The 26,553-nt window shown below is 46.4% G+C and overlaps 1 protein-coding gene across 1 annotated transcript in view; it reads right to left on the bottom strand.

Moving 5' to 3' along the window:
* Window positions 1-26,553, bottom strand: part of CHEK1 (checkpoint kinase 1) — a 416,400-nt gene that overhangs the window by 257,207 nt on the left and 132,640 nt on the right. Inside the window, exons 4-5 of the mRNA XM_044080846.1 lie at window positions 25,748-25,812; window positions 25,591-25,660 (exon numbers count right to left, since the gene is read on the bottom strand). Of these exons, the coding sequence (XP_043936781.1) occupies window positions 25,591-25,660; window positions 25,748-25,812 (135 nt within the window). The remainder of the gene's footprint in view (window positions 1-25,590; window positions 25,661-25,747; window positions 25,813-26,553) is intronic.

Here is a 26,553-nt window from a genome sequence, read left to right as displayed (position 1 = left end):
GTGAGACCTTAGGAAAGGGAACCAGATCTGTCGAGGCCAGAATGGGGCAATGAGAATCATTCTGCACCCCAACCGAGAGGCTTTCTGAAGAACTTGGAGCATCAGAGGCAAAGGGGGGTAAGCATAAAGAAGACCGGGTGGCCAAGCATGCACCAGAGCGTCTCTTGGGGTATCTCCAGAAGGAGGTATGAGAGCGAAAAAACTGTCGCACTTGGTGTTTGAGGGAGACGCAAAAAGATCGCAACAAGGAGTTCCCCACCGTGCGAAGATGCGTTTCGCTACCTGAGCATTGAGAGACCACTCGTAAGGGGAGAGAATGGTGCGACTGAACTTGTCCGCAAGGATGTTGGACCGACCCGGAATATGCGTTGCGATGAGAAAGCGGTTGGTGGAGATTGCCCATTCCCACACTATCATGGGTTCTCGACAAAGAGGGTAAGACCTGGTTCCTCCCTGTTTGTTGATATACCAGACGACAGACATGTTGTCCGACTGAATCGCAATAGTTCCCAAGGGAAGAAAGGCCTGGAGTGCTTGCAACGCTAAGAGCACTGCTCTCATCTCTAGAACATTGATATGCAGTAAGGTCTCTGAATCGTTCCACGTGCCTTGGACCGTCCGGCCTGCAAATGCCCCCACCCGAGGCGGGAGGCGTCCGTGGTCACCGTGGCAAGAGGGGGAGAAGCACAAAAGGGGCGGCCTCCGTGGAGATCCGGAGAGTGGAGCCACCACAGGAGAGACCGCTTGCAAGCCTTGCTGATCGCAATGGGATGATGCATAGGAAGAGCAAGATAAGACCACTGAACTAGGAGTATCCATTGAAGGATGCGCATATTGAACCTGGCGAGAGGAAGAAGAGTTATCGCTGCTGCCATGGACCCTAGAGCCCTCAGGACCAACTGCGCCGGAACTGAGCTGGAGTGGAGAATGGCCCGCACCTGGAGCTGCAGATTCTGAATTCTGTCCGCAGTGAGGAAGGCTCTTAACCGTCTCGTGTCTAACCTGGCAACTATAAAATCTATGAACTGCGTAGGAGCTAGGTTGGATTTTTCTGTATTTATTGTGATGCCCAGGCAGGGAGCTAGATGGAGAAAGGAATTTCGCGCCAATAACAGTAGATGCCTTGTTGGAGCGGTGAGAAGCCAGTCGTCCAGTTAAGGGAAGACCTGCACCCCCTGAAGCCTCAGGTGGGCCGCTACCACTGCTAATACCTTGGTGAACACCCTGGGGGCTGTGGTGAGACCAAAGGGAAGGACCCAGAATTGGTAGTGACTGGCTCCCAGCTGGAAGCGGAGAAACCTCCTGGAGCGCCTGTCCATTAGTATATGGTAGTACGCATCCTTGAGGTCTATAGAGCACATCCAGTGATTTTCTCCCAGAAGGGGGAGAATAGACTGCAATGTGACCATTCGGAACTTCTCCTTGGGAACTGCCAGGTTCAAGAGTGAAAGGTCTAATATTGGTCTTAGATCCCCGTCTTTTTTGGCACTAAAAAGAACCTGGAGTAGAACCCTGATCCGATCTGGTCTGGGGGGACGGGTTGGATGGCTCTTTTCTTTAGCTGATGGACAATTTCTGCCAAAGCGGCCTCCCACTGACCGGGTGGAACGTCGGGGAGGGACTTCAATTTTGGAATGTGATGGAATGGGATGCGGTATCCTCTGGATATGATGCGGAGGACCCAGCGGTCTGATGTTATGGACTCCCATGCCGCTAGGTGCTCCGAACGTCCCCGACTGCCTCCAGAGTGGAGCAGCCGGGCAACCCTTCAGGGCTGCTGCGTGGCCGTTCAGAGAAGGTTCTCTGGACCCAAAGTTCCTGGGAGCCCCTCTGCCCTGGGCGGCGTCCTCCCTGTCCTCCTCTGCCACGGAAGGACTGGATGTCCGAGCGGTTGGGATTGCTGCGACTTCGAACCACATCTTCTTCTGGCCCTTTGGTTCCTAGAATAGGGCCTCTGGGGCACAGAGAAGCGGATTCACGGCAGACAGCGTCTTCCGTCCTTTCGCTCTGGGTCAAGGTATCACGAACAGTTTTGCCAAAGAGGGCAGAACCATCAAGGGAGCGTGCAAATGACGCCTTGAAGGGCTCCGTGAAATCGCAATGACGGAGCCAGGCCTGGCGATCTAGTAACTAGGCCTGCCCCTGCGGCTCTAGCGGCACCTTCCGTAGCATGGGACAGTAACCGCATAGAGGTATTAGTCACGGACCTGAGAGTGGCCATACAGGTGGAGTGTAACAATTTGTCCTCCTCCGACATGGACTCTGGGGTGATGCAGCGTATTCCTTGATAAGATCGCTGCATCCTAATCACATGTGCCAGGTAGTTCAGCGCCCTTACTGAAAAGGTCGCTGAACTAAACATCCGCTTCCCCAAGCGGTCCATCATCCGAGACTCCTTGCTCGGGGGATGGACTGAGGGACTCTCCTGAGCAAGTTCGCTCTTCCTGCCTGCCGTCAACATGGCATCTACCGGAGGCCCCTTACTCCAATGGGCACAGTCAGCCGGGGGACTAAGTATACGGTCAGGCCTTTTTGGAATTGGCTCCACGGTGTCCGGTTCCTTCCACGCCCTGGTGGTAATCAGGTCCACCAGGGGATCGGCAGAGGGACACCCAAGAGGTAGACGGGCCGGACTCAAATGCCTCCAAGAACACGGACTCGTCCGAGGAAGACTTGGGGGCAGACCACCCCCCCCTTATGCAAAGCATTTCCATGATGTCTCCAAAGGAGACATCCTCGGGGGGTGATCTTGGGGAGCCTTCCCCTTCCTCCAAGTCTGTGTCTTCAGTGAGAGACTCGGGGGAGTCTATGTGCCTCCTTTTGCACGTATGCTTGCGAGGGGCATCCTCCGGGGGGCTGTCAGAGGACTCCTCGCAAACTGTGACCTGTTCCAGAGGAACAACTTGGGGCAAAGGAGCGGGCTGTCCCAAAGGCCAGATGGTGGAAGCCTGGCCCAGTGCAGATGGAGCGGACGGAGCCGAAGCATGTGCCGGGAGTCCGGAAACCCTCAACAGGGCCCTCTCCACTACATCAAAAGCCGAGGGGGAGCCGACCTCGACCAAAGGATCCGATAATCGGCTCCCCCCCTAGGATCCGAAGAGTGGATCGGAGCCGGCACCGGCACTCAGATCCGAGGGGCAGTGCGCTCCGACACGGACGGTGCCGGGAGCACTGATCCCCGGATCCGGCTCGGATCCAGGCTCCGAGGTCGGATCCGGCACTCGAGGGCAGGGTCGGATCCGGTACCCAGTACTATCGGCGCCGACCCACCCCGCCCGGCTGCTCGGCTCCAACTGCTCCGAACTCGGGTAGCGGGTCGGAGAAGGAGCTATAGGTTTAAAGAAGGGGGTCGAGCTCCCCCCCAGAGGGGGGGAGGCAAGAGCACTCCAATCTGCATCTGGGCCTGGATGAACCTTCTCATCATCCGGTCCAGATCAGCATCAGATAAACTGTACATAGATCTCGAAGAGGCTACCGAGGTAGGCCTTGAGTGCCTCCTCGATAGCCTCGACGGAGATCGGGTCTCCTCCTCCTCAGGTCCCGGTGAAAAGCACACAGGAGACCGGAGCCGAGGAAGGGGAGAACCAGCAGACAAGGAGGCCTGAGGAGAAGCCCGCTTGGCAGGCGGGGCCGAAACAGCTGTCTCGGCCCGCCGCTTATGGTGCTTCTCCCTCCGGTCCTTCTTTCTTGCTTCCCTCTCCTCCAAACCACTACAGGGAGGTTGAGTCCCAGGAGGAGGAGGGGAGCCGAGAGGAGGGAACCGTTGACACGGTACCCCGAAGGAGCGGTAGCCGAGCCGAGTCCGGGGGCAAAAGTCCCGCCAGGACCAGCTTCGATCTCCGCTCCTTCAATGCCCTGGGGTTGAACCCTGCACAAATGGAACATCCAGAAGTGAGGTGTTCAACCCCAAGGCAGCTGACAGTGTGGCCATCAGCAGGGGAAAGCTTATGGCCACACTCTGAGCACTTCGAAAAAATAGCCTTAGGTTGTTCAGACATCCTAAGAACACTAGCTTTTTACTTAGACTAAAAAGTAAAAGCTAACTAGCCAAACACACACAGGCCCAAACACACACTATGCACCAGCGAGGGGAGGGAAACTAAAAGTTATAAAAGTTAATAAAACCAAACAACTTTAAGCTACAATAAGGGAAACCTAAACTTTCACACAAAACTGTCGAAAAAACTTTGAATTTTAACACTAAAAATAGCTGAATAAACACTTAGCTGTAGAGCTCTCAGAAACCAATCTGGTCACCAGCGAGGCAAACTAGATCTGAGGTCATGTAGGGAGAGCAGGGCATTATGGGTGAGGGGAGGAGCTGAGAGCTCGGATCCATAGCTGGAAAACCATGCCGGTTCGGATCAGATATCGGATCCATAACCCACAGGTTGCAGACAAATGAATCTCCTACTTCAGATCTTTATATCAGCAGTGGCAGCTGGCTCAAAAGGAGGCAGGGTGAGTTTTTCCAAGACATAGTTGAGGTCGCATGCAGGCATTGGTGATCTCCTTGGAGGCCTTAAATTGTTGGCTCCTCTGAGGTACTGTTTTAATAAGGGATGAGAAAAGATTGGTGGCTCTGTATTGTAATGAGCCGAAAGGGCAGAGGCATGAATTTTAATAGATGAAAAAGATGGGCCTTTGTCCGTCATCTCAGTAAGTATTGCAAAAATCTAAGGAAAATTTGGCACAGCTGTAGCAGTTCTTTGTGCCTGGTTCCAAGCACAGAATCTCTTCCATTTTCCAGCATAAGATTTTCTAGTACTAGGCTTTCTGGCCTCCAAAATGGCATCCATCACAGCTTTACTGAGAGGTGTGTTTTGTATGACTACATTATCCACCATGCTGCCAGGTTTGTTGGCTGTGCAGGATCTGTTTGTTTTGCTGGGACAGTAGATGAGGTATCTGAGGTAAGGTCCAAGCTGGGCATTGAGACAAGTTCTTTAGGACTGGAAACCAGTACTGGCGGGGCCAGTCGGGGGCAATCAGTATAATTTTTGGCTTCTCCTGTCTGACCTTTAGGAGTACCTTGGGGAGGAGAGGCAGTGGGGAAAGGCATATACTGATAGGTTTTTCCAGCTGAAAGAGAGGACATCCACTTTCCATGCTTGCCTGTGATAAGTCCTTGTGCAGAATATTTTTAGTAGGTAGTTGTGAGGGGAGGCAAATAGATCTACGTCCGGGCATCCCCATTTCCTTGTTATCATACTGAAGACTTGTGGATCCAGCTGCCACTCGTGGGGATCCACGAGTTTTCTGCTTAGTTTGTCTGCCAGAGTATTTTTCCTTCCTGGCAGGAATTGTGCCTGCGGATGTACTTGGTAAGTTAATGCTGTGTCCCACAAAGCCATGGCTAGTCTGCAAAGGGGGTAAGAATGTGTGCCCCCCCTGCTTGTTTATATACCACATGACTGTGGTGTTGTCTGTCTTTATCAGTAGTTGTCCCGGATGAAATAGGTCCTTGAAGGCTGTCAGGGCATTCTGAACAGCTAGCATCTCTTTTTGATTGATATGTAGATGCATTTGGGTTGAGGACCATGTGCCCTGAATGCATCTTCCTGCCATGTGGGCCCCCCAGGCACAATCTGATGCATCCGTTGTTAGTGTCTGCCTGGCTGGGGGTAATGTGAATGGCTGCCCCTTGTTTTGGTGACAAGCCTTTGCCCACCACTGAAACTCCTGTTGTAGGCAGGGAATGAGAGTAATCATAGTTTCCAGGCTGTGGCAATGTTGAGTCCAAACACTTTTTAGGTACCATTGAAGTTTCCTCATATGCAGTCTTGCACATGGAATTAGTAGGATGCAGAATGCCATGAAGCCCAAAGCCTGCAGAATTTTTCTTGCAGATAACTGGGTTTTTGTTGCCAACATTCTGAAATAGGTAATCAATTGCCTTTGTTTGTCTGGCGTGAGATAAGCCATCTGGGCAGTTGTATTTAAGCTTGCACCCAGGAATATTATCTTTTGAGAGGGTACTAGTTTTGATTTATTTTCATTGACTGTATACCCTAGGCATGTTAGAAGTCTTTTCACAAACGCCAGATGCTGTAGAAGAATGTCCTTGTTCTCTGCTTGAATTAGACAGTCATCCAAGTAAGGATATATTTGTATTCCTCTGTCTGCAGAATGCAATTACTGGTGCCTGGCACTTTGAAAAGACCCTGGGCGCAGTAGATAAGCCAAAGGGCAGTGCAGAGAATTGGTAATGCATTGAGTCAGCCTTGAATCTGAGGTATCTTCTGCATAATTGTCTGATTGGGACATGCAGGTATGCCTCTTTTAGGTCTAGAGTCACCAGCCAAGCGTTCTTGCCCAGCTGCTGCAAAGTCATCATCTTAAATTTTGGTATATCCAGGAATGTGTTCAGAATAGATAGGTCCAGTATTGGTCTCCAGGTATTGTCCTTTCTGGGTACCAGGAACAGTCTTGAGTAAAATCCTTGTCATGGCCCCCCATGTCCAAGAGGAATGAGACTTGTTTTTGTTCCTCTGTTCTTTGATTTTTTGGCAGATCTGGCCAGCCGTTTGCCTTTGGCAGGGTATGGAAATGGAACCTGTACCCTTGTGACACAATATTTAGAACCCACTTGTCCTGGGTTATAATGTGCCAATTTTGAGAAAAAAGTGCTAATTTTCCCCCTAAGGGTGCTGCCAGGAGATTAAGTGCTTGGTGCAGGCACGGGGAAGTCATTGGGACTGTTTCCTGTATGGTTGTGATTAGTCTTCTCCAACTTTGGAGGTAGAAGCACCCCATTGCTTTGACCTGTAGGAACCTTGTGCCTGGGATCTGCCACTAGGGCGTCTGGATCTGCCCCTTTGAGGTCTGTCTGACACAGGAAAGGACCAATTCTTTGTAAGCCAGTGTCTACTAAACCTAGGTGGCTGTACTTGTAAAAAATCTTTGACAGTTTGCATAGATTTAGCTTTGTCCCCCATTTTCTTTAACACCTCGTCTGCCTTAACACCAAACAAAGTATCATGCTGTAAAGGTGCATCTAATAATTTAACTTTGACATGATCAGGCAGATTTTGTTACTTTAACCAAGCATGCCTCCTAATTACAAAACCCGTAACTGCGGCCCCGCAGGAGGCCTCCAAAGAATCAAAACCACATTGCAAAGTATGCTTTCCAACTTGTTCAGCTGCATGCAATAAATCCTGCATTTCCTTGTTTTCTGCACATTCAGAGTTTAATAACATTTTCTGTATAAGCAATGCCATGACATGTTGCTGATATTTGAGCATATGAAACTGACATTTTAAGGCCCTTATAGCCAATGTAGCAGATGTGTAAACCTTTTTTTTCCCATCTATCCATCTAGAATCTCTGTCAGAGGGGGTAGGGTTTTTTGCAGCGGACATCTTATCTCCTTTGGGACCCTGTGAAACAGTTTCTGGGTCTGCAGCAGGGTTTTTAAAAAGGAATTTATGAGAGTCAGGAACCCTGTAATATCTGTCAGGCTTAACAGGAGCTGGAGGTAAGGAGTCAGGGGTAAGATTAGACTCCGAAAGCACATCATCCACAATATCTAACACAGGTGGAATGGCTAGTGGCCTGTGTTGAGGTAGTAAAAGGAAATCCCTGAGCCTCATTTTAGATTCTGAAAAATCTTGGCTCTCCCAGTGGAAATGCTCCCTCATGGTATGCAAGGTTTTCCCAAAAGAATAGTCCTCTGGAGGAGAAGCTGAAGGTATAGATTCTTCAACATCAGAATTCTCACAGGGGGGGGAAGAGGAATCAGAAGAAATAGAGACCTGATCTGAAGATTCATAGTGAGTCTCTTGCCTAGGCCTCTTATCAGGAGGGGGATGGGAACCCCTGATCAAGGTAATTAAGTCTTTGGCCATTTTCAGTATCTGTTTTTTGGGCAAAGAGGCCGGTCCACGTGGCTCTTGAGTTTCTTTGCTTTAGAAGGTGCTTTAGTCTTTGCCTTTGAAGCTGAGGTTGGCTTAATGTAAAGATGTTTAGGTCTGAATACACCCTCAGAAGCCGGTGCCTGCTCAGCGGCTCCGGACCCAGCTGAAGGAATAGTATCTGAGGCTCCAATACAGGGGCATGGCCAACTCCACGTGGGAGTCGGTAGCTGGCTGCAACTCTAAAGTAGCGGGCATCAGGGGCTGCGAAAGCACCTCACTGAGAACCGGCGAACCTGCGACTGGCTTAGGAGAAGCTTCATCGTCGGTTTTGGGCCTCGGTTGTCTATCTCTCTCCTTTTCTTTGCGTTTTTTTTGTGAACTCCGGTAGTCGGATGACTATCCGACATTTCTGGATAATTAAACTGGCGCCCATAAAGCAAAATCATACCAATGCTTAATAGTGCGTTGTTTAAATCTAGCATAAAAATGACAACCAGCAACATTGTGATCAGGGCCTAGACAAGGAATACAGTGAGAATGAAAGCCCTTATGAGGCATTTGCTTTCCACAAGAAATACAATTATTAACTTTTTCTGACATCGGTCTGGAGCAAGAAAAAAGTTTCCCCAACGGGGTACTTAGCTTTATTGAAGACTTCGGATCTGAAACTCAAACACAAAAATCTCAGGAGTCGGCCGACCAGCACTTGCGAACTGCTTCTGCTTCGGGCACCGCGCGGCAAGAAAGACTAAAGAAAATGGCGCCGGCCGCATCTTTTATACCCCTGACATCAAGGAGGGGGCGACAGCGACCGATGCAAGACTCAGGACTTTGGAATTCAGGCCAGATGAGGGCAACCTGCCAGCAGGATTAACCAAATGTAATGACTGCAACAGTGAAATACGAAGAAAGTACAGTTGTGTACACCTACCATAAATGTAGATGTTAGAGTGTCTTCACTGTTGCAGTCATGACTGTAGGGTTCTCCCCTGTCGGCAGGCAGTCCTCGGTCAGCCAGAATCCCAAAGTCTGGGTCCGGCGTCGGCTGTTCAACCATGCTTCCCGACGTCAGAGCGCCAGGAGTACAAAGCTGACAGCCGACGCCATCTTCTCCAGTTTTTCTTGCCCCAGATGTCAGGAGTCCCAAAATGAGAAAGGTCCCATATCCTTTGCAAATACACCTCAGAAGAATGGTGAAAAAAGGAACCACACAAAAGTAAAAATAAGACGGGACAGGAGGGAGGGAAACCCACTGTGAAGACACTCGAACATCTACATTTATGGTAGGTGTACACAACTGTACTATGTTCATCATGTTTCACTGTTGCAGTCATGACTGTAGGGTAGAATCCCAAAGCTGAAAGAAAGGGAGGTGGTCATAAAGAAGGGGCGGCTGAAAGGCCCTGCAAGACTGCAGAGGCAAAGCCTGCCCTAGACTTAGAATAGAGAGGTAGATTGTAGTGCTTAGAAAAAGTATGCACTGAACTCCAAGTTGCAGTTTCCAAAATGTCTTTGGTAGGAAGGCCGCAGAAGTGGCAGCAGCTCTGGTGGAATGAGTCCGTATACTCCCTGGGATTTGCTTTCCATGGTGTGAATAACAAAATCTGATTCCATGAGCAATCCATTTAGAAATGGTCTGTTTTGAAATGGCTTTACCTTGGGAACTTGAAGCATAAGAAACAAACAATTGTTCTGATTTTCTGATGTCCTTGGTTCTGTCCAGGTAAAAACGTAGTTGTCTGTGTACACCCAAGGAATGTAAGATCCTTTCCCCTTTATTTTGAGGAGTGGGGAAAAAAGTTGGCAAGTGGATTGTTTGATTTAAAGCCACTTTGGAAACCACCTTAGGCATGAAGGTAGGATTAGTCCTCAAAGACGCCCTGTCTTGATGAAAAATAATATAAGGTTCCACAGCCATAAGAGCTTGTACCTCTGAAACTCTCCTGGCAGAGGTTAGGGCTGACAGGATGGCTGTCTTCCAAGATAAAAACTTGATGTCAGAAGAGGCAGCAGGCTCAAAAGGAGGCAAGGTTAGTTTTTCCAAAACATAGTTGAGATCCCAAGCAGGAATGGGAGATCTAGGAGGTCTTAAGTTCTTAGCTCCTCTGAGAAACTGTCTCATGAGCTGGTGGGAAAAGATTGGAGGGTCTGTATTATAATGAGCAGAAATAGCAGAGGCATGTATCTTAATGGAAGAGAAAGAGAGACCCTTATGTAAGAGATCTGTCAAGTAAAGTAGAATTAAAGGAATGTTCGGAAGAAGAGGATCAGAATCCTGAGCCTGCATCCAGGAACAAAATATTTTCCATTTTCCTGCATAAGATTTTCTAGTGCTAGGATGTCTGGCTTCTAAAATGACATCCATAACCTGCTTGGGTAGGAAAGAAGAAATCAAAGGCCCTGGATTAACCAGGCCGCCAGGCTGAGAGTTCTGACATGAGAGTGTAGAACCTGACCCTGATGCAGAAGGTTCGGAGACTGAGGTAAAACCCAAGGGGGCTCCAGACATAGGTTTTTTTATAGTTGGGTACCAAAACTGTCGAGGCCAATTTGGGGCCAGCAAGATTATCATCTTGGGCTTGTCCTGTTTTATCTTTAATAATACCCGTGGAAGAAGAGGAAGAGGTGGAAAGGCATATCCCGAGAGGTTCCTCCAACTGAATGATACGGCATCCACTTTCCAAGCTTCTTTGTGGAAAGTCCTGGTGCAAAAATTCTGTAGTTGATGATTGAGATGGGATGCAAAGAGGTCTATGTGAGGACATCCCCAGACTGCTGTTATCATCCTGAATATTTTGGTGTCTAGCATCCACTCGTGTGGATCCGAAAGGCTTCTGCTCAGACCGTCTGCCAGGAAGTTTTGCTTCCCTGGTAGAAACTGAGCTTGAAGGTCCAGATTGCAAGCTAGAGCTGTGTTCCATAGATCCATGGCTAGTCTGCAAAGGGGGTAGGAATGAGATCCCCCTTGCTTGTTTATGTACCACATAACTGTGGTGTTGTCTGTCCGTATTAGTAGTTGTCCTGGTTGTAGAAGATTTCTGAAGGCCATTAGAGCTTTCTGAATGGCTAACATTTCCTTTAAATTGATATGCAGGTGCTTCTGATCCTTTGTCCAAAGGGCTTGCAGACAGTTGCCCTGAAAATGGGCTCCCCAAGCATAATCTGAAGTGTCCGTGGTTAGAATCTGAGTGGCAGGAGGCAGACAGAAGGGTTTCCCTTTGTTTAGAGTACATGCCCTGGACCACCAAAGAAATTCCTTTTGAAGACAAGGCAGGACGGAGATCAGTATGTCTAAACTGTGGCAATGCTGAGACCATACACTTTTTAGATACCACTGTATTTTCCTCATGTGTAGTCTTGCATATGGTACGAGAAGGATGCAGGAGGCCATGTAACCCAAAGCCTGCAGGAATCTCCTTGCATATAGCGGAGTTAAAGTTGCCAAGGTTTTGAAAGTTGAAGCCAGCTGTAATTGTTTTTCGGATGTCAGAAATGCCATCTGGGTTGTGGTGTTTAGAAGAGCACCCAGAAAAGTTATCTGTTGTGAGGGTGTCAAATTTGACTTTTTTATGTTTACAGAGAATCCCAGGAACTTGAGGAGGTTCTGTACAAATTCTAGATGCTGGAGTAAGACATCCTTGCTGTCTGCCTGAATTAGACAATCGTCCAGATAAGGGTAAATTTGAATTCCCTTGAGTCTGCAGTAAGCTACTACTGGAGCCAGGCATTTGGTGAAGACCCTGGGCAGCAGACAATCCAAAGGGCAGCAGAGAATTGAAAGTGCCTCGATCCGGCCTTGAACCTGAGGTATTTTCTGCGTTCCTGCCTGATGGGAATGTGTAAATATGCCTCCTTTAAATCCAAAGTTACCATCCATGCATCTTTGGACAGCATTGGAAGTAGCTGCTGTAGAGTAAGCATCTTGAATTTTGGAATCTCTAGAAAGGTGTTCAAGACTGACAGATCCAGAATGGGTCTCCATGAGTTTTGCTTCCTGTGGACTAGAAAGAGCCTTGAGTAAAAACCTTGTCCCATCTCTGAAAGTGGAACCAGTTCTATGACTTTCATAGCCAAAAGAGCTTCCACCTGGTTTAAGGCCTCTGTCCATTGATGTTTTGGAAGGTCTGGCTATCCGCTTGGCCTTGGCAGGGTATGAAAATGGAATTTGTAACCTCTTAAAACCACATCCGGAACCCACTTGTCTTGGGTTATATGAGTCCAATTTCGATAAAAAAAGAGAGAGCTTTCCTCCGAGAGGGGCTTCCAGGCAAGAAGTTCCTGCAGCCCAACAGAGGGAGTCATTGAGTTTGTTTCCTATGAGTTTGTGACCTGTCCTCTCCTCCCCTAGGGGTGGAACCAGCTTGTGTTTGAGGCCTTCCTCTGGAGAGTCTATATCTACCCCTCTGAGGCCTGTCTGAAGTGGGAAAGGACCAATTTTTAGAAGGCCAATTCCTGCTAAATCTTGGTGGCTGTACTTGTAAGAAATCTTTAACTGTTTGCATGGATTTCGCCTTATCCTCCATCTTTTTAATCACCTCTTCAGCTTTTGAGCCAAACAAAACATTATGCTGAACAGGAGCATCCAATAATTTAGCTTTTACCTGTTCTGGCAAATTTTGTTCCTTTAGCCATGCATGCCTTCTAATGACTGTGCAAGGCATCAAATCCACAGTGTAAACCATGCTTCCCAACTTGTTCAGTGGCATGCAATAAGTCATGTAATTCCTTATCATCTGCACAGGCAGAAATGGAAGTTAGCTTTTGTTTTAAAACAGACAAGAGAAATTGCTGGTATTTCAGCATATGAAACTGACAGTTTAAAGCCCTAATGGATAAAGTAGCAGAAGTGTACACTTTTTGCCCCATATTTCTAAAGATCTAGAACCCTTTTCAGTGGGAATGGGATTTTTGGCAGAAGCGGCCTTAACTCCCTTAGGACCCTGAGAAACGGTTTCAGGGTCAGCAGAAGGGTTCTTGTATAAAAACTGGTGGGAATCAGGAACCCTGCAATATCTATCAGGCTTAACAGGAGCATGAGGAAAAGAGTCAGGGGTTAAGTTAGCCTCTGAAAAAGCATCATCTACAATATCCAAAACAGGAGGAATAGCCAGGGGTCTATGTTGGGGGAGAAGAAGAAAATCCCTTAGTCTTTTCTTAGATTCAGAATACTCCTGTCCTTCCCAGTGGAAATGTTCCCTCATTTCATGCAAAGTTTCCCCAAAAGAGAAATCCTCAGGGGGAGAAGCTGAAGGAATGGATTCCTCAGCATCAGAATCCTCATAAGGAGGGAAAGAATATTCCTGGTCAGAAGAAGAAACTGAAGAAACAGAAGCCTGATCAGAGGAATCATAATAAACATCCTGCCTTGGCCTTTTATCTGGAGGGGGATGTGAACCCCTAATCATAGTAAGTAAATCCTCCGCCATCTTGAGTAACTGTTTCTGTGACTTGGGAGCCGGTTCAGAAGAGGCCTGTGTTGCAGTCTTTGATTTAGAAGGAGTCTTTGCCTTTGGCTTTGCCTTTATTAGAAGCTGAGTAGGCCTGAAAACCCCTTCGGAAGCCGGTACCTGCACAGCGGCTACGGACCCATCCGAAGGAGCACTGTCCGAAGGTCCTGCAATAGAAATATTCAAAGGCCTGGTTGGCTCCTCATGAGAGTCCGTTTCGGCCATCTGTTCTGAAATGGCCGACGACAGGGGCTGCAAAAGCACCTCACTGACGACGGCCGAACCTGAAGCTGGCTCCGCTTGTGCGCTATCATCAGTTTTGGACCTCGGAGGCCTGTCTTTATCCTTGCAACGTTTGTGAACTCCGGTAGCTGGAACCGTATCCGACGACATTTTGTAGTTAAAGCTCCTACCGAAGTAATGAAAAGCAAAATCGTACCTTTGTTTAATTGTACGTTGATTGAATCTAGCACAAAACTGACAACTAGCTACGTCGTGGTCAGGGCCTAATGAAAATCCTTATGAGGTATTTGCTTCCCACATGAAATACAATTAGTAACTTTTTCTGACATCGGACTGGAGCAAGAAAAAGTTTCCCCAATGGGGTACTTAGCTTTGAGTGGAGAAGAAAGTCTTCGGACTGAAGTTTATCAGAAAAAATCGTCAGGAGTCAGCCGACCTGCACTTGCGAACTGCTATCACCGCATGGCAAGAAAGACTGGAGAAGATGGCGTCGGCTGTCAGCTTTGTACTCCTGGCGCTCTGACGTCAGGGAGCATGGTTGAACAGCCGACGCCGGACCCAGACTTTGGGATTCTGGCCGATCGAGGACTGCCTGCCGGCAGGGGAGAACCCTACAGTCATGACTGCAACAGTGAAACACGATGAACATCATCTGGTAGTATCCAAGACGGACTGAGTCGTAATAGCATTCGGAACAGCAGTAGTCAGAGCTGAAGTAGCAAGTCTATACTCAGAGGAAATTTTGTGGGCCTTATGTTTAGGTATCTTACCTCTATCACCAGCAGGTGAAGAGGGATCAGAGTGGGGACATTTCTTGTCCTTCACTGGAAGGGTTGAGACCTCTGACATAGAAAGGGCCTCTGAGAAAGGAGAAGCAAGAAGGCCTTTCAAAATGAATTTGTTCTTGCGCTCATTCAGCGTCCACTGACTGAAACGTTGACATATTTGACAGGGGGGTTGAACAGAGAGATGAGGAACCCCCAGGCAATAAACGCAGTCGTCATGAGAGTCGCTATTGGGGAGTTTACCATTGCAAGAGGTGCAATGCTTAAACCCCGAAGATCCTTTTTTTCTCAAACATCTCCACAAACACACTAACAACAAGTTTATTAGAGTCAGGAAAGATAGAGGAAAGAAGATAACAACAATAGTATCAAGAAACAAGGGGTTGGGAGGGTGGCCTAATGGTTAAGATGTTTGCCTTACTAACACAAGGTGCAGAGTTTCAGTCTCACAAGGGATAATTGGCTAGGCTTACAATGGCTTGCAAGGGCAGTTAGCCTAGTACTAATCTATGAACCTATACCACAAGGGTAAGGAGAGGCATACCAGCAATGGTAAGAAGAATTACCCAATGGGTAGAGCTAGGTATGAGAAAGTTACAAACAACTCTAAACGTGTAAAGTAGAAAGGAGAAAGTTTTAGAAAGTGACTAGGTAAGAGATATGTATCAAAAATATAAAAAAATACCACTTAGCTTGACAGCTCGGTGAAACGCGGCTATATGGCTATGCGGCAAATGAGATCTGAGATTAACAGGGAAAAGGGCATTGTGGGTAGCAGCTTAGCTCGAGAGTTTTTTGGTGTACGTGAGCTTTTTTGGTGTACGTGAGCAGAATGTGCAGTTCAAAGTGCAAAATAGTTACTAGAAAAGTCAAAAAGAGACAACAGTGATGTTTTCCTAACTCTCTTGAATCTCACAAATGTTACCTGTGATAAACACCTTGGTTCACCTGCTCAGAGACTTCTGTCGAGACAAACCATAACCACATTACCAATCAGTAGTCAATTGTTGGTTCCATGTGTCAAGAACAACAGAACAGTGAACGCCAATCTGTTGAAGAAACGCCTATCCCAGAAGTCCCACTACAATAAGACCAGCAAACCGTTCAATCCATTACGAGAGGGAGAAGTGGTAAGGATGCAAATGTCCAGAGGTTATGATCAGATTGGTGTCGTGAAGAATATTGGTCCAGAGCAGAGATCGTACATTGTGTCAGGAGTAGTAATTTTTAGGCAGAATCGGAAGCATTTGATACCGGAGTCCGAGCCTATACCACAACATATAGCCTGTGTGAAAGACTATCTCAGAGTGAGTTGTTCAGTGTTCCAATTCCAGAGAAAGTTCCAGAGTACATTCCTGTTCCTACGATGAATACAGAAGTTCCTGATAGGAGTTGTGCACCACAGACTTTTTCTGTTGTTAAATCTGGGGGTCTATATTATAAGCTCAAAGAGTCTTTTCTTCGAACACAAAGGTTGACACGTAAAGAGCGAAAGCTATAAACCACGAACGGCCACTTAGGCAAATTTTTTTAGGGAAAAAATTCACTTGTCACTAAACATAAAAACAAAAACCGCTAATTGGTCCCACAACCCCCTAACTAAATATGCCAACTCCGAGATTGCCATACACTGGAGAAAAGGGCAATTCCCGATAACTGCCATACAAATTTTTTCACAGGGAAAAAGTATGCGGAAGTGGCCATTCGCAGTTTCCAGGTTTCGCTATTCACATGTCGGCGTTTAAATGTTCGAAGAAAAGACTGAGCTTATAACATAGACCCAAATTTGGTCCCAACTGTTATGTTATGAGATATGGTCACATCTCTAAACCCTTTAAAAGATATGAAGCAAATTGGACATGAACATTGTGTTTTGTTTCTAATGTATATACCACTAATGTCCATCTCTGATGGTATTTTGTCTAAAGAGCAATCTTTTTAAGAGGTAGGATGCAGATCAATAGGTGCGTACATAACTTTAAGACGCTATCCAAGGGCTTGTAAAAGTCTATAAATACTGAGCACGTGCAAGCTAGAGTGCCATTTTGCAGTAAGCAGTTGAGATGTAAGCATGTATGTATACAAGGTCTGTCTAATAACTAGTTTGTTCCTATTTAATGATGCTCCGTCCTGATGGGTTTCTATGCATTAAAGCTTTGAAACTAAAATCCCAGCCTTCTTGTTGTGTGTGTTAGAGACAAATGAGTGACACCTATTGACAACTGTGAGGCACAAAATCCTTTGTTGAGCTTATTATGCCCTAGATACCACAGATCACTTCCACATGGCTAGAAAAGAAAGGAAAATTAAATGTGATGAAGTTAATTCAGATTTAAAGAAGGGTTACTTTCAACACTGGACTGCAATGAAAAAGCAGGGTGACCTAGTTTAACTATCAAAATCCCAGGAAACAATCTCCAAAACAGCCTAACAGTGATGGTCAGAGATATAATGCAATCACACTAATAATTTAATAAAAATAAGGTAACTACTGAAAACATACACTAAAATGGCTTAAATATAATGGATATGGTCAAAAGGGACTTAATTCTGGGGAAGGACAGGTTACAAAAACTCACCAGTTCATTCAATTACACAAATGAATGAGAAGACAGCAAATTAACTGAATTTCAACTTCCCTTTGCGTTACCAAGCTCTAGGTTTGTAAGAGACAAAGCATTCATTTGCAGCAGCAGTGATCCAGCTGCAAGAGCAGTAAGTCAATGGAACGCAGGACTGAGCAAACTCTCCTACCTCAACACGATGGAGACACTGTTATTAGACTACCAAGCTGGTGAAAGCCAGTGATATGGTACAAAAAGGAACCTCAACTACAGAATGCTAGAAGAAACCTAGCCCCAGCAGGCATGTGGCAAACTAAAGGGTCTACTACTTTAATGTACAGAGGGGTACATAATTCATGTCAAATATATGATGGGCTACCAGCTGTTCTAATTTCCACTTCCTAAATGGGCCTGATCTGGAAATCCACAGAGCTCTACAAGGCTTTCCTATCCATTACTCGTGCACCAACTCCTACTCGTGTACCAACTCTTTTGCTCAACGTTTTCTGGAATTCATAAATTTCAACGCCTTGGATCAACTTATCCACACCCCCACCAGGGGCAGCAATATCCTAGACCTGATCATCAACATGGGCGACCGGTGTTCCACACCAGAGGTCAATTCCTCATTGGTCAGATCCGACCACAAGCTAATCACCCTAGACATCCACATCCCACCCCCACCCCCCATTAGGGGAACAACCATAAAAAAATTCTCTAAAGCCAACTTCACGCTTCTTAAGACAGAAGTGGCAAACTTCACAACACCCATGCAGATAGACAACAGAGGTAAAACTGCTGAATCCTACACAAATGCACTTTATAAGCACTGACACGAGTGGATGGATCGTGCTATCCCTAACAGAACCAAAATGCTATCCTCCAAAAAAGGAAGCCAATCTGGTGGTCTTCTGCCATTAACAAACTCTACAACAGAAGAAAGAAACTGTTGCAAAAAAGAGTACAATCCCATGATTGGAGGAACTCCCTCCTGGTCAGCCTCAGTAAGAAGCTGAGATCCCTCATAAAATCCTCCAAAGCTAGTTATGAAAACAAAATCGCCACTGATTCTAAAGACAACCACAAAGCATTCTATAACTATGTCAAGAATCTCAATGGCAACACTCAGATCAGCTCTGAGTTACAGCACAATGGCACTAAATATACAGAAAGTACAGTTTTGTACCTACCGTAAATGTAGATGTTCGAGTGTATACCCTGCTGGAGTCATCACACTTGGGTTATCCTGTCGTCAGGCGTCGGTTGCTATCGCTTCTTCCCCGACGTCAGTGCGCCAAGGGTATACAAGAGACATCCGACGCCATTTTCTTCAGTTTTTCTCGCCCCAGATGTTAGGTGCCCCCCCAAAAGGTGGTCAGTAGCTAGTACCAATAATAAAACTTTAGCACAAGCAAAACATCCCTCCAGCTATAAGCAAATACACCACAAAGGTTGTATCAGTTTTTAACGTATTGAAAGGCTTTAGTTAGGTCAGAGGGGATGGAAGGAGGGTAACATGGACTGCAGCAGGGTATACACTCGAACATCGACATTTATGGTAGGTACAAAACTGTACTGTGTTCATCGTGTTACCCTGCTGCAGTCATAACACTTGGGTAGAATCCCAAAGCTAAGGATGGGAGGTGGAGTCAAACAGGGTTAGAGGAGGCTAGAAGGCCCTGCAAAACTGCAGTGGTGAAGCCAGCTCTAGTCTTAGAGTAAAGTGGTAAGTGACAGTGTTTGGTGAAGGTGTGTACTGAACTCCAAGTTGCAGCTTCCAGAATATCCTTGGTTGGCACCCTCCTGAGGAAGGCTGTAGATGTAGCTGCTGCCCTGGTAAGAGTGGGGCCTTATGCTAGCAGGAACTGGTTTTCCATGGTGGGTGTAGCAAAAATGTATGCAATGTCCTATCCATTTGGAAATGGTCTGTTTTGAGATAGCCTTTCCTTGTGATGCTGTAGCATAGGATACAAAAAGCTGGTCAGATTTTCTGAAAACCTTAGTTTTATCCAAGTAGCAACGTAGCTGCCTGTGAATGTCCACGGAATGCAGGAGTCTTTCTCCTTTGTTCTGTGGATTTGGAAAGAAGGTGGGTAAATGGATGGTTTGATTTAGAGCCACACTGGATACCACCTTAGGCATAAAGGAGGGGTTAGTTCGTAGAGAAACTCTGTCTTGATGAAAAATGAGGAAAGGCTCTGCTGCCATTAGTGCCTGAAGCTCTGAAACTCTTCTGGCTGAAGTCATTGCTAGCAGCAGGGCAGTCTTCCATGATATAACCTAAGTCAGCTGAGAAAGCTGGCTCAAAAGGAGGTAGCTAAGTTTTTCCAGAACAAAATTGAGGTCCCAAGTTGGAGTTGGTGCTCTCCTGGGAGGCCTAATGTTTTGGGCCCCGCTGAGAAGCTGCCTTAGAAGTGGATGTGAAAATAAGGGAGGATCCGTGTTGTAGTGAGCTGAAATAGCTGAGGCGTGGATTTTAATAGATGAAAAATAAAGTCCTTTGTGTAACATCTCAGTTAAATATTGTAGAATCTGAGGTATGTCCAGCTGAAGGGTATTTTGGCCTTTAGCTTTGTTCCAGGCGCAAAACGTTTTCCATTTGTCTGAGTAGGCTTTCCTGGTGCTCGGCCTCCTGGCCTCCAGAATAACATCCGTAACAGGTTGTGAAAGAGGAGCTGGCTGGTTGCTTAGGTGATTTGCCATGCAGCCAAGTTTAAGGTTTTGAGCTGGCTGTGTAGAATCTTGACTGTCTTGCTGTGTGAGCAGATGGGTAATTTGTGGTAAAATCCATGGTGGGCCCTGGGCCATATTCCTTAATAGTGGGTACCAGTGCTGGCGTGGCCAGTCTGGGGCAATAAGTATTATTCGGGGTCTCTCCATCCTGACTTTCAGCAGCACCTTTGTGAGAAGGGGCAATGAAGGGAAGGCATATACTGTCAGCATTTTCCAACGGAATGAGAGTGCGTCCACTTTCCAAGCTTGATGGTGAAATGTCCTTGTGCAAAATGTTGTTAGCCGATAGTTTTGGGGGCTGGCAAACAGGTCTATGTCTGGGTGCCCCCATTTTTGAGTTATCATTGCAAATTTGTAGATCCAGTTTCCACTCATGGGGATCCATGATGTTTCTGCTTAGGTCATCTGCCAAGGTGTTCTTTTTTGCTGGCAGGAATTGAGCTTGTAATTGAACTTGGTAAGCCAGTGCTGTGTTCCACAAAGACATTGCTTGCCTGCATAGAGGGTAGGAGTGTGTACCCCCTTGTTTGTTTATGTACCACATTACTGTGGTGTTGTCTGTCCTTATGATAAGCTGTCCTGCATGTAAGAGGTCCTTGAAGGCTGTCAGGGCATTCTGTACAGCTAGCATTTCTTTTTGATTGATGTGCAGATTCCTTTGATCTGCAGTCCATATGCCTTGAACGCACCGTCCTGCCATGTGTGCCCCCCAGGCGTAGTCCGATGAATCTGTTGTCATAGTTTGCCTGGCTGGGGGTAAGGTGAAGGCTGACCCTTGTTGAGGTGACATGCCTGTGACCACCATAGAAACTCTTGTTGAAGACAGGGAATGAGAGGTATCATTGTTTCCAAGCTGTGGCTGTGTTGAGTCCATACGCTTTTTAGGTACCACTGTAATTTCCTCATATGCAGTTTTGGAAATGGTATTAGTAGTATGCAAGATGCCATGAAGCCCAAGGCCTGCAGAATTTTTCTTGCAGGGAGTTGGGTCTTTGTTGCCATTGTTTTGAAGTATTGAGTTAGTTGTAGTCGTTTGTCTGGCGTCAGATAAGCCATCTGGGCTGTTGTATTCAAGCTGGCACCCAGGAATGTCATATTTTGTGAGGGCACTAGTTTTGATTTCTTTTCGTTTACTGTGTACCCTAGGCAACTTAGAAGGTGTTTTACAAAAGCCAGATGTTGTAAGAGGATGTCCTTGCTTTCTGCTTGGATGAGGCAGTCATCCAGGTATGGGTATATTTGAATTCCTCTTTGTCTGCAGTATGCAATTACTGGTGCCTGGCATTTTGTGAAGACCCTGGGCACAGTAGATAAGCCAAAGGGCAGTGCAGAGAATTGGTAATGGGTTAAACCTGCAATGAAATGGAGGTATCTTCTGCAATTTTGTCTGATAGGGACATGCAGGTATGCCTCCTTGAGGTCCAACGTTACTAGCCAAGCTTTCTTGCCCAACATGGGAAGAAGCTGCTGTAGTGTTAGCATCTTGAATTTGGGTACTTGCAAGAAGGTGTTTAGAATTGAAAGGTCCAGAATGGGTCTCCAAGCATTGTCCTTTCTGGGGACTAGAAAGAGCCTTGAGTAAAATCCTTGGCCTTGTTCCTGTGTAGGTACCAGTTGAATGGCTCTCATGTCCATGAGAGCTGTAATTTGTTTTTGTGTCTCTGCCCATTGATTTTCTGGCAGGTTTGGCATTCCTTTTATCCTTGGCAAGGTGTGGAAATGGAATCTGTATCCTTGTGAGATACTAGGGCCCATTTGTCCTTTGTGACGATGCGCCAGTTGTCTGCAAAAAGTGCTAATTTTCCTCCCAAGGGAGCTGCCAAGAGAGTTTTGCTTGGCAGTTTGAGGTTTAAGTCATTGTGTTTGCCTTCTAGTAGTTTGGGACCTGTCTTCTCCTCCCGTCTGTGTTGCAGTGCCCCATTGGCGAGGTTTGTAAGGGATTTGTGCTTGTCCTCTGCCCCTTGGGCGCCTGTATTTACCCCTCTGTGGTCTGTCAGAAGCTGGCAAGGACCAATTTTTTGTTGGCCAATTTCTGCTGAAGTGTGGGGGCTGTACCTGTAAGAAATCTTTGACCGTCTGCATAGATTTTGCCTTATCCTCCATTTTCTTTAAAACCTCTTCTGCTTTAATCCCAAATAAGACATCCTGCTGTAAGGGTGCATCTAATAACTTTGCTTTAACAAGATCAGGCAGAGTTTGTTCCTTTAACCAAGCATGCCTACGTATAACAGACCCATTAACAGCTGCTCTACAGGAAGCTTCCAAGGAATCAAATCCACATTGTAAAGTATGTTTGCCCACCTGTTCAGATGCATGCAACAGATCCTGCATTTCCTTGAATTCAGACTGTTGAGGGTGCGTGCTCATCTTTTGTTTTATTTGAGACATTAGGAATTGCTGGTATTTAAGCATGTGAAATTGACAATTTAGTGCTCTCATAGCTAGAGTAGCTGAGGTGTAAACCTTCTTCCCCTACCTATCTAGTGCTCTGGAGTCCCTTTCAGAGGGTACAGGATTTTTAGCCATAGAAGCCTTAGTCCCTTTGGGACCCTGGAAGATTGTCTCTGGATCAGCAACAGGGCTTTTGTAAAGGAATTTGTGTGAGTCAGGCACTCTATAGTATCTATCTGGTTTGGCTGGAGCAGGAGGCAGAGAATCTGGATTTAGACTAGATTCTAAGTAAATATCATCCACAATGTCTAAAAAGGAGGATAAAACTAGATTTGGGAAAGTTCTGGATTGTGATGTTCCATGCAGTCAGTTGGTTCAAAATAAGGTTAACTTCTTTTGCCCCATCTGTCGATGCATCCATGAAGGACATCTGGGGGGATAGCAAGTGGTCTGTGCTGGGGGGAGTAAAAGAAACTCTCTGAGCCTTTTCTTAGAGTCGGAGTAGTCCTGACCTTCCCAGTGGAAATGTTTCCTCATGTTATGTAAGGTTTCCCCAAAGGAAGTCTTCAGGGGGAGAAGCTAAGGGACTGGAATCTTCAGCATCAGAATCTTCATACGGGGGAAAGGAGTAATCCTGTTCCACAGAAGAGCCTGAGGAAATAGACACTTGATCAGAGGAGGCATAATCCTCCTCCTGTCTAGGCCTTTTGTCGGGGGGGAGGGTTGGGAACCCCTGATTAAAGTAATCAAATCTTCAGCCATTTTAAGCATCTGTTTCTTAGGCATGGGGCCTTGAACTGGAGACTGAAGTGCAGTCTTTTTTGGTTTTAGAGGAGTCTTAAGCTTAGCATAAGATTTTATGGTGAGAGTAGTCGGTCTGAAGACACCTTCAGAAACCGAAGGTGTTTCTACAGCACCGGCTTCTCCTTCTGCAATTTTGTCGGTACGGCCTGAAGAAAATGGCTGCGTCGGCCTAGAACTCTCTGCTAAAGAATCCGAAGCGGTCTGGGGATCCAATTCTGCGGTAGCCGGGAGCTGCGTAGGCGCCTCACTGAAAACCGGAGAACTGGCGACTGGCCCAGCCGAGGCCTCGGAGTCTGGCTTGGATCTAGGCTGCCTGTCTTTATCTTTGCATTTTATATGCACGCCAGTAGTCGGTTGCTCCGACGGCATAGTGTAATTAAATTTCCTACCGAAGTAATGTCGTGCAAAATCAAAGCGTCGCTTTACAGTTCGCTTATTGAACCTGCACAAAACCAACAACCAGTGACGTCGTGGTCTGGGCCTAGGCAAGGTATACAAAAAGAATGAAAGTCCTTATGAGGTATTTGCTTCCCACAAGAAATGCAATTGTTAACTTTTTCTGACATCGGACTGAGGCAAGAAAACGTTCCCCAACAGGGTACTTGGCTTTGAAGACTTCAGACTGAAACTCGATTCGAAAATCTCAGGTGTCGGCCGACCGGCACTTGCGAACTGCTTCTGCTTCGGGCACCGCACAACAAGAAAGACTGAAGAAAATAGCGTCGGATGCCTCTTATATACCCCTGGCGCATTGACGTCAGGGAAGAAGCGACAGCAACTGATGCCGGACCAAGACTTTGGAATTCGGGCCGACTGCGGGACCGCCTGATGACAGGATAACCTAAGTGTGATGACTGCAGCAGGGTAACACGATGAACATCCAACTGATATTGCCAACATCCTGGCAGATAGGTTCTGTGCTAACTTTACCCCCCTCTCACCCCAGTGCTAACTTTACCCCCCTCTCACCCCCTAAAGGGCCCATCTCTATACCGGAAGAATGCAAAGTTCCTGTAATCACGGCTGCACAGGTTAAAAACCTCACTCTCCAAAGCCAAGAACACAGCATCCATGGGACCTGACAGCATCCCAGGCTGCCTTCTACACAAACTACAGAATGAACTGGCACCCCACCCAAGTACCATCTTCAGTCATAGCCTCACCTCAGGCTGTGTGTCCATTGAAAGGCGCACCACGACGGTTATCCCACTCCACAAAGAGGGAGCCATGACAGACCCCGGGAACTACCGCCCCATTAGCCTGACGAGCCTGGTCTGCAAGGCCATGGAATGTATCATCATGGAACTCATAAACAAAGACATTGGAGATCTCCAAACTCTGGACCCCACACAGTTCGGGTTTGTAAAAGGCAGATCATGTCTCCTAAACCTGATAGACTTCTTTGAAGCAGTCACCAAAGCCATAGATGAGGGTAAGGTGGTTCACACAGCCTATCTAGATCTCGCCAAGGCATTCAACACCATCCTCCACTCTGGAATTATAGATAAACTCACTGGCTTACTGACAGAACCCACACTGCGAAAGTAGCAGACTCTAAATCAGACTTCAGACCAGTGACAAGTGGAGTACCACAGGGTTCAGTCCTGGGTCCTCTCCTGTTTGGTATCTACTTCTCTGAAGTACAGGCTAACACAGAAGGTCTTTGGCTAACGAAGTTCACAGATGACTGCAAACTAGGAGCCATAATCGAAACTCCTAACGATGTGGATATTCTACAAAAGGGCCTCACTGAGACCGATGCCTGGTGTCAAAGCCATGGCCTCAAGCTCAATGCCAAAAAGTGCAGTGTCATCCCCTTTGGTAAAAACTCTGTACCCATGAACTACCACATAGGTGGTAGTCTACTTAACACCGAAAGTGTGATAAGAGACCTTGGGACACAGGTGGACAGTAGTCTCTTCTTTGATAATCACATCGCCTCAGTGGTTAGGAAATCCTTCTATATGGTACACCTCATCACAAAAGGTTTCTCATCCAGAAAAAAAGAGGTCATTGTTCCCCTCTACTCATCACTCATTTGACCCATTATAGAGTACAACGCCCCTTTTGGTATGTACCTCACAAAACATCTACAACAACTGGAAAGGCCGCAGAAATACCTCACAGAGGATTACTGGCCTCAAACAGATTCCCTATACAACATGTCTCAAAAAACTCCAGCTTTACTCCGTCGTATATCGCCTACTCAGAGGCAATTTCTGCCTAACACACAAAGCTATGTCAAACCCAGAGCTGCTGGACATGCTCCACTTAGAAATCTCAATCCCTCTGAGCTACACGCTCTAGGGACCTAAACCTGGTCACCACAATAAACAGAACATGCTGGAGGGATATATTCCTGTCCCAGAGACTTCCCATACTCTGGAACAGACTACCTATCTATGACAAACAGAGATCCTCATTAGCACTCTTCAAGAAAAATCTTGATTAAAATAGGAAATTCACCCCGGGGATCACTTCTGTGGCTCTGCTTGACAGGGGCACAGGAAAATAATTTTCTTGGGTGGCGAAAGCCAGGGTACTTTTTTGGTTAGGCTTATATAGGCCCTAGGGCCAATAGCCTAGTACCTACCTATAAAGTAACAATCCTACTGGCAAAAAAAATCTACAGTCCACCTGAATACAAGAAAGCTAGGTAGAAAATGGAAGTCACCAGCAGGGAAACCAAAATGAAGAAAAAAATGAGTTTGTATAACATAACAGCTCTTATTCTCTTAATAAAGGCAAACAATCAATCACTCACCTTTGTCATCCAGCAGGAGGTTCTCAGGTTTGATGTCCCTGTGGGTTATCCCTATACCATGCAAGTACTCCTGCATAAGGAAAGGAGAGGGTTTATTTTGTGATCTCCTCTTGCCAGATCACACTAACTCAGCAAAAAGAACACAGGATTCACTTACCACTCCTGCAATAAGGTGCTGGAAGTACCGCTGGGCATCTGCTTCAGGCATTCCCACATCTGGTTCTATCAAAAAACATCAAATCTTTCATTATCCACAAACAAAGAGTAGAATATAAATGAGCAAAGAAAATCAAAATCGACATTAGCCTTTCCATAAAAGCTTCCAACTCCCTTCCTCTGGGGACCCAAAGGCTACTGTCGCTGTTAGGTCTGTCACGCCATATCTTGCCTTCTTATACATATAAATGGCTTAATTAGGGTCACTAACCATTGGCCGTCAAACGTCAGTTACATTCCTTTCCACTGAAAGACCGTCATAACATCTACTAAAACGGATACATTCAGTAATGAACCATTAATATTCTAGTAGTAGCAAAAAAAAGTTCCAGAAACTGGGGTCTATATTATATTCTCGAAAGTCGACAATATCAAAGCTGATATTGTCGACACGAGAATAGCAAAAGCGCACATTGAATGTGTAAACGGAAATCTCCGTAAGGGGAGATTTCCATTTATGCAATGTAGTGCAGTCTCGGAGTTGATATATTTAAGTAGTGGGGGTTGCAGGGGGGCTTTCCCCCCTGCTTAAACCCATTAGGGTACTTTTTTTTTTGTTGTTGTTTTTATAAGTTCAATGTTTGAAGAGATCGGCCATATGGTGTTCGAGGTTTTCAACCATTGATCTTATAATACAGACGCAAGAAACTGCTGTCCACACTAATTCTTCCATTTACTACAGGCCATCTCTTCTGTAAGCATGCAACACTGATAACCTCTTCCTAACACTTGAATTTTTCCATTCTT

This window comes from Protopterus annectens, chromosome 8.part0 (assembly GCF_019279795.1).
Source record: "Protopterus annectens isolate FY-2018-M chromosome 8.part0, PAN1.0, whole genome shotgun sequence".
In the NCBI taxonomy this organism is placed as follows: Eukaryota; Metazoa; Chordata; order Ceratodontiformes; family Protopteridae; genus Protopterus; species Protopterus annectens.
This window is presented reverse-complemented; position numbering and strand designations above follow the sequence as displayed.